Source organism: Pelecanus crispus, chromosome 3 (assembly GCF_030463565.1).
Source record: "Pelecanus crispus isolate bPelCri1 chromosome 3, bPelCri1.pri, whole genome shotgun sequence".
Taxonomy (NCBI): Eukaryota; Metazoa; Chordata; class Aves; order Pelecaniformes; family Pelecanidae; genus Pelecanus; species Pelecanus crispus.
The window spans coordinates 13,137,012-13,144,878 of NC_134645.1; the positions used below are offsets into that span (position 1 = coordinate 13,137,012).

General features: G+C 52.6%; 1 protein-coding gene across 1 annotated transcript; it reads right to left on the reverse strand.

Annotated features, from left to right (window-relative positions):
• Window positions 1-1,210: 1,210 nt before the first annotated feature.
• Window positions 1,211-6,914, reverse strand: LOC142593197 (ubiquitin carboxyl-terminal hydrolase 17-like protein 6). The gene is made up of 13 exons (XM_075706867.1): window positions 6,899-6,914; window positions 6,359-6,559; window positions 5,796-5,906; window positions 5,618-5,720; window positions 5,403-5,470; window positions 5,171-5,241; window positions 4,525-4,607; window positions 4,166-4,277; window positions 3,705-3,845; window positions 3,386-3,486; window positions 2,450-2,588; window positions 1,521-2,161; window positions 1,211-1,298 (listed from the first exon to the last, which is right to left on the reverse strand). Exons 1-13 carry the CDS (start codon window positions 6,912-6,914, stop codon window positions 1,211-1,213), a joined length of 1,875 nt encoding a protein of 624 aa, XP_075562982.1.
• Between the last annotated feature and the right edge of the window lie 953 nt (window positions 6,915-7,867).

Sequence of the window (7,867 nt, forward strand, 5' to 3'; positions counted from 1 at the left end):
GCTTTTCCATTTCCTTTAATGATTCCCATTTGTCCTTTCTGATGAGCTTTGCCACACATGATTGCAACTTCTCTCGGTCCCAGAACAACTTGCAACAATTCTAAAATTTCCGGTCCATATTCAATAGGGGTTCCTTGAGAAGATAGCAACCCACGTTGTTTCCAAATAGCCCCATGCGTGTGGACCACTCCAAATGCGTATTTGGAGTCTGTATTTACTTACTTACTGTAAGTAGGTACTTACTGAAAGTAAGTACTGTACTTACAGTACTTATTTGCCTACTGTATTTATTTACTCTTCTATCTTTAGAGGTTTGGTTAAATCCAGCAAACCCAAAGCAGGAGCCCTCATCAATTCAGTTTTGATGGAGTCAAATCCTTTTCGGCACTCTGGTGTCCATTCTAAAATTTCTCCGGGTCCCTTCATAGATTCACATACCAGCCTGGCAATCAGACTAAAATTTGGTAACCGGAGTCTGCACCATCCAGCCATCCCCCAAAATCCTCGCAGCTCTTTCTTAGATTTGGGGGGGGCTACTAAAACACGACTGGAACCCGTACTGACCCCTGGGTGACAGCGCTAGTTACTGGTCTCTGACTAGACTGGCTGCCACTGAGCAGCACCCTCGGGGCCCGGCCGCTCAGCCCGTTTCAGTCCCGCTCACTGTCGGCTCATCCAGCCCACTCCCGTTCCAGTGACCAGAACTCCGTATTTAAAAAGAGGTTGCAAGATGGGCATATGCAAGCACACTGCTTTCAAAATCCCAAGACATAAACCTCCCACACTGGCTCTGTCCACCTATTGCCCCAAAACCTACAGAGAAGGAAACACCCCGTAAATTACATATGCAAGGCCAACAGCTGTTTTTACTTCTGGCTTTGGCTGTTCTGCCTGTTGGTTCCAAATGAGTATTATTTTTGCAGGGCCATCCCAAAAGCTGAACATGGATTAAAGTTCTTCCTTGAGGCACCTGTGGGCAGGTGGGCCAGCCGGTGGAGCTGTCTGAGTGTCTAGAAGGTCTCTCTGAGCACTTCCTGGCCAGAGGCAGCACTGGGAGGAGGGACAGGGTGGGCCGCTGGTGCCCTTTGTGCAGCTTGATCCCTGCTGGGGGCACTGCTTCCTGGATTCTCCTCCTCTCCTCTCCTCTCGCTGGCATTGCAGAAGTCAGATGCTGTGCTCCTCCTTCATCCAGGGTCGCAATGTGCCCCCGTCACCACCACAGCGCCCCGAGTGTTTGTCCAACGTGCATCTCTGGGGCGCTGAAACCCTCCTCCTCCTCCTCCTCCTCCTCCTCCTCCCTGCTGAGGGGTCACAGTCTGATGTCCGCAAACTGACTGTGGCGATCGCAGCCCCGCCGTGGCGATCTGCTCCGCTCTCTCTGCCTCAGCTGAGTTTGCTCCCGAGCAGCCCTGGCTGCGGGAGCCCACTTGGAGCTGGTGGTGGAGGGCCCTGCAGCTGCATCACCCCTTGGGGCTCGGTCACGACGGGGAGACCTTGCTCTCCTCCTCCTCCCCCTGCACCTTGCTGAGCAGCTGTAGTCCGTGATCTCCACAAACCGGCTGCGGAGATCATAGGCACGCCGCAGGGATCTGCTCTGTTCTCTCTGCATCGGCAGGGTTTGCTCCCAAGCAGCATTGCATGTGGGAGCCGACTGGGAGATGCCGCTGGAGCGCCCTGGAGCTGCGTTCACCCTGGGAGCGCAGTCACGACTTGCCAGGCTAGTTCTCCTCCTCCTTCTCCCTGCTGAGGGGTCATAGTCCGTGGTGTCCACAAACCAGCTGCGGAGATCTTTTCCCCACTGCGGGGATCTGCTCCGGACCCTCTCCCGGGCACCCTTCCTCTGGCGGCGGGAGGAAGGGCTGAATCCCTGCTCCTCTTTGGTGGTGTCGTCGTCTTCTTGCACGCTGTGCGGCACACGGTCAACTGGCTGACAGCAGACCGGGCACGCATCTTTCCTTCCGGACACCAGCCTTCTACAGCCGCAGAAGAAGCGATGCAAGCAGAAGCCCACGCAGGAGGCGATGTTGAGCCTGCCTGTCCAGATGGAGCACGGCCAGCCTGCAGATGCCTGCCGTGCACCTGCCGAGGTTAGCTGGCTCGTGCTGGCTGTTGCGGAGGAGCTGCTGTCCTCTGGAGAGTCCTCCATGCCCACCGCCATGCCCTGCAAAGAGAGCTGTGCCAAGGTCCTGCCCTTTCCTCCTGAAAGGACCAGAACAGTGAGGAAACCCCAGAAGCTCTGTGAGGGGACAGCTAAGGGCCGCCCAAAGGCTCTCCTGGAGGGCTGCAAAGGCAGAAGGGGCCAAAGGTGCACAAATGGGATGGATCTAGGTGGCATGCTTTGAGAGGGAGCAGCGTTGCGGCTGTGTGACCGGGAAAAGAGAGCAATGCCCAGATCCCACAAAGAAATCCACTGTCCATCTGGTGCCCTGACCCGCCTCCCCAGAATTACCTTAGTCCTGTGAGGCAGACCCTGTGGTCCCACAGAAGCCGCCTGCTTGCTCTTGGCCCCCCACAGACTGAGGAAGAAACGGGCATATGATGGTGCCGGTGAGGAAGAAGCCCTTTCTCCAATTTTCAACTCAGGGCATCTGGAGGGGAAAAAAAAAAAAAAGGATCTCTGTTTAGGGCTCTTCTTGCAGCCTCCTCTGGGGCTCAGTCATTTTCTTGGAGCGGTTTCTACGACAGAGAGAAGACGTAACCAAGACTACAAATAGGAAATTCGATTGGGGTCTTCCCACCACGTCTGCCCCTGCCAGAGCAAGTCCTCGAGGGTCTTTATACCCGCTACGGCTTCCATTTCATAGAGTCAGAGAATCAGAGAATATTTTGGGTTGGAAGGGACCTTAGAGATCATCTAGTTCCATCCCCGCTGCCATGGGGAGGGATATCTTCCACTAGACCAGGTCGCTCAAAGCCTCATCCAACCTGGCCTTGAACACTTCCAGGGACGGGCCATCCACAACTTCTCTGGACAAGCCCTTCCAGTGTCTCACCACCCTCACAGTAAGGAATTTCTTCCTAATTTCTAATCTAAATCTTCCCTCTTTCAGTTTAAAACCGTTACCCCTCGTCCTATCACTACACTCCCTGATAAAGAGTCCCTCCCCATCTTTGCTGTAGGGCCCCTTGCTTGAAGTACTCTTCTCAACATTAGCCAGCTTCAGATAGCAGACAAGTAGCCGTTTACCCCCGGGGCAGCAGCCTAAAGCCCAGCAAGGGAAGATAAGGACTGACGTGGGGTAGTTCACGTTGGACAGCACTGAATGATGCAGGTACTAACTGTCTCCTATGACAGAAAGAGAAACACTCCAGAGGATGAGAAGAAACAAGCAAAGCCAGGAAAAGGAAACATATTCTGAACGGTTTTTTTAATACTTGTTATGACCTGACGTAAAAGAGTAAATAGGCTTGCTGCCCGAGAACTCTGTCGATGCCACAACCATCCACAGCCATGTCGTTCATCTTGTACCACAGTCCGTTGCTGGCCTGCAAAGAAAGGCATCGATACCTGGAGGTGAACTGCATGGTTTCTCCACAAAAACACAGGCAGAAAACTACAGGACCAAGAGTACACCAAAACAAATCCAATCCAGCCCCTGAAGAGACCTTCTCCCCCAAAGCCGTGGCTGCCAGTAACACTGCCGTGAAAGTTTCTCTTCCCCAGCACACATATTTCCCCTGCTAGGAAGGAAGTTGCTCTTTACCTTTGTGTAGCAGAAATAGTGTCCTGCATGGCAGCTGTCACCGCTGTGTACCAGGACAGCATATAAGGCGTAGAGGAGCGGTTCTCCAGCTGTCCGAGACATGTATGGCCGAAGATCCAAGTATTCAGGATACTCCACAACCTACGGAGAGACCCAGAGGGCTCAGAAATGTTCCTGAAATAGCCTTCCAAGACTGAAGGCTAGCGGTGTGTAAATACATCTTTTTGGCTCATGAACACTTGTTTTCCCTTAAAGCAACATCCATGGTTTGGGGGGCAGGAAACTGTTCGCGGTCCAAACAGCTCTGTCGGAGCAGAGCATGTGCTTGTCTTCCCGCGGGAACTCTCGTCTCCCCAGAAGGGAACACAAAAATCCCAACACGAACAACCGGTGAAAGAGCGTACTGCTTTGGAAATCTCCTGCTCCGGGAAGAGAAAGTTGCGCTCCAGTTGCGTACACACCTTGCTGATCTTCCTGCCAGTGAAATCTTGAAACCTTTTCAGACACACCGTCAGAACCTTGGGCGCGTGATGGACCGTAAAGCTCTTGGAGGCAGCAACCATCTTGTCACACCTTGTAACCAAGCACAGAGATGAGTGCTGAAATGCACCTCTCTTGCCCCAAGAAGGCCAGACAAGCTTTCCCTTCTCACACATCCTTATGCTATTTTAAGGCTATTCAGTACCAGAAGGCCGTATTAAACAAAAGCTGCATCTCATTATTGTGCATCTAACCTACGTGAAAAGATGACTTATGCCGCATGACATGCGGCACCTTCACGCAGCACCTAGTATTAGTATGTCGTTAGTAATCCTCTTACTTGCTACATTTAAAGCAGTTTTCGCCATCCAGCTGCTCGGGTCTCACAAAGTCCTCCAGAGCTGCGGTGACAGATGAGGCCGCCTGGAGGAGCGAGAAAGGATAGCCCTGAGCTCAGGGCATCACCCTCGCCCAGACACTTACTAGGAGTTGACAGGAAGACCCAGGTAGCTGAGGCTGAGGAGACCCACCCTGAAACCCGCAAGCAGTGTCCAGAAGGAGGCACAAAGAGGGTATTATGCTGAACACTTCCCTCAATTCCCAGGGATTCCCGGCGCTATCAGGAGCTACCTCTCTGTGGCACCGCACAGTTCAGCTACCAATGCTGTGCAGGGTCATCAATAATGAAGACACCACAACCCATCAGCCTGGGAGCCAGACGGGTGTTGAGGAGGGCAAAAGGAAGACGGATGAGAGTACGTCAAGGGTGCAGAGAGGATAATTTGTACTTGTCCAGCTTAAAGCCAGCACCTACATGCAGACCGCTGCCACGGCCTCCCCAGAAGGACACAGGCCATTCCATTCCACTGCCCACCCGCCACCAAGCTCTCTTATGTTTGCACTCTACGTTTTTAAGCCAAATGCCTCGATTCTGGAAAGCTACAGGGGTCTTGGGACGTTTGAAGCACAATTACAAACCCTCTTACTTTTATATCCAAAGGGACATCCAGGAAGGCCTCGTAGGAATCGGACACTGCTCTGCAGCTCAAGCACGTGACTGGAAGGCAAATCAAAATGCTCAGCGACAGGGGAAGTTGACTGACTCTGCCCGTTTCCGACCTTCAGGCCTACTACGCCAGTCACACCATCAGCCGTTTATCACGGGCAGACGGGAGGGCACAGACAATTCCAGGGAGAGCAACAGTTGTGGGAAAGTACCTCTGGATCTCAGAAAGCCCCCAAATATTTGATGGACGATGGTAGTTGCTTGAGAAGAGACGTCCAAGCTAGAAAGAAATGGTAAGGCAGAGAGTTATCTCCTCCAAGAGTTTTGCTTTGTCTGAAAGCCCTGGGCGTAGGTTCTCCTCGATGGGAGTACCTCAAGGAGTGCAAAGGGCTCGGGAACACTGAAAAGGTAATCGGCTTGTGCTTACTCGCTGCTTCCACTCAGACAGGCTCTCTGCATGGCATCGACAGTATAGCGTAAGAACTCGTGGGCGTCTTCCTGCATGCCAAGCTGGAAATGTTCTCCTATTCCTACAAAAGAAGAAGTTAGTAGATCTCTCCTACAAGAAGGCAAGAAAACCTGTAGGGGCACCTGAAATGACTTACGTGTGAGGACACTGATGACACCGCTAGGCCGGATGGCACAGACTGAGGAACGCAGGACCTCGTTAACGTGCGCTTCCATTACGCACATCATGCAGAAGCCTTGCTGACGACCTGAAGCGGGAGGAGGGAGGGGAGCAAGCTCCTCGGGTTAGCAAAATATCCACAGCGATGGGAAACGTAATGGAGATCTTGAAGTTCTAAGAACAGTCTCCACTCCTCCTCTCCCAAGGTGCCAATGTCCCAACAAGCCCCAGACATTATTTTAGTGCCTAGAAAACTTTCTTCAGAGGGATGCTAAACTGACAAAAGTTTTCTGTGCAATAAGCAAAGAGAGCTTAACTTGTCGGAATAGGGACTGAGACCTGGGGCTAGAAAGAGGTGCCTTTCTGAAGATCAACACACCTAGACACGAGGGGCGGCTTCTAGGCTTGAGTGTTCAAAGAACACCACCTCGGGGGGTTGACAAAGAAGGGCTGCTTTTCTGGTAGATCAAATTCCAGATTCTGGGAATCCTTGCAAAGTGTCCCACAGATTTACAAGGAGTTGTTCATAAAAGTTCTCACATGACTGGCTGTGCTCACGAGAGAGCAGGTAGTTGGCCAGAGGGGGTGTGTACGTCAGGCACTGCAGGACGGAGTTGAGGAAGCACGTATTGCCCAGGTTGTAGAGTCCCGCTCCAGCTCTCTGTCTGTGCTGCCAGTCCAGGCAAATCTTCTCCGGAGGAAAGAGGACCCTTTGTGGCGGAGCCATTCCCTCGGCGACGACTGCAGGGCAATGACATTTGCAAAGAGATGACACGACATTGTTGCACAAAAGCATGTCTTGGGCAAGCACCTAGCACAGAAGGTAACCCTACTGATGTCAGGATCTTTCTACGGGCAATGTCGTCTTTCAGAGTCTCGTACATAGTGGCAGAGGAGTGACAAAACGCGTTTTCATGTGTCTAATGGAAAACAGCTGGGTAAGTCTGGCTGCTATCAGGAAACGCCCCAGAATTCACGCTAGGCTGTCAGCACATCAACATTCAGGGATGGAGCACCAGCCACGTCCGTTGCCTTTGGGGAGTCACAAAGTCCAAGCCTGCTGATGAAGCCGTTACTCACAGGAGTCGTTCCCCATTGCGGCCATCGCTCCTCTCAGGAACACAGGGGAAAGCTTCGGATGACAAAGGATCTCAGGACACGCTCCAGAAAGAGATCAGCGCCAATGCCGTCCCCTGATTGCAAAGAAATAATCGCAGCTCAACAAAATGATTAAAAAACCCAAACCCAAACCCAAACCCAAACACAACCCGCAGAACAGCAGCCGCCATCGAAAGAGTTTCAGTGGTACGTGGAACTGCTGCGGAGCCTGCAGGCCGACGGCCCTGCTGTCCCTGTCACAGGACTCCAATTGACAGCAATTACCAAGGCCCTTTTGAAAGACTGCATTGCGTGTCACCTTCTCTGAAGAGCACCTGCGGCTCACCTGTGGCTAGCGTTAGCAGCAGAGCCCTCTGGCTCTCCAGCCCACACTTGCCCACCTTGTATGCAGGACCGACCGGCTTCCGGCCGCTACTTTAGCGGCTGCCTTTGCCATGCTCCGTTTCTGCCTGCCTTCCTACCGCATCAGTCAGGGTGGGAAAACTGCTTGTCATTCTTGGCTGAGCCCAGTGCCTCAGACTACACTGCCACCCCCCTACTTACCTATCCTAGGGTATGGTAGAGAAATAAGTATCAGCACAAAGGAACTCTACCCGTAGCGCATATCCGGCCAGCCTGTAAAGGTGTAATAGCTCAGCCTAGAGCTCGGAAGGTATAGACCAGCCGATACTTTTGTCCCGTATCTCTACGACTTGTCCTGAAAGCCAAAGTGTAATTACCTTTGCAAGAGGAGGGAAGCTGAGAAGAAGTGGGCGGTAGACGATAAATGGCTGGAAAAGAGTAGTCGCGCAAGTAGCAATGGAATGAGCCAAGTTATCCCGAAGGCCAGCTCGGCCCAACTAGCTTTCCCTGGCCCGCTTTTCAGGATGGCAAGCCCTGGCCAGGTGAGCTCATAATCACCGGGCGGGTGTCGCATCACTGCCCCTTTGT

Bases quoted from the DNA above. Each gene is read 5' to 3' on its own strand.
- LOC142593197 (XM_075706867.1), bottom strand. The intron at 5,907-6,358 runs GTGAGAACTTTT...CTCCCGCTTCAG, and splicing joins TCGTGAGCACAGCCAGTCAT to GTCGTCAGCAAGGCTTCTGC. The intron at 5,471-5,617 runs GTAAGCACAAGC...ATTTCTTTCTAG, and splicing joins TGTCTGAGTGGAAGCAGCGA to CTTGGACGTCTCTTCTCAAG.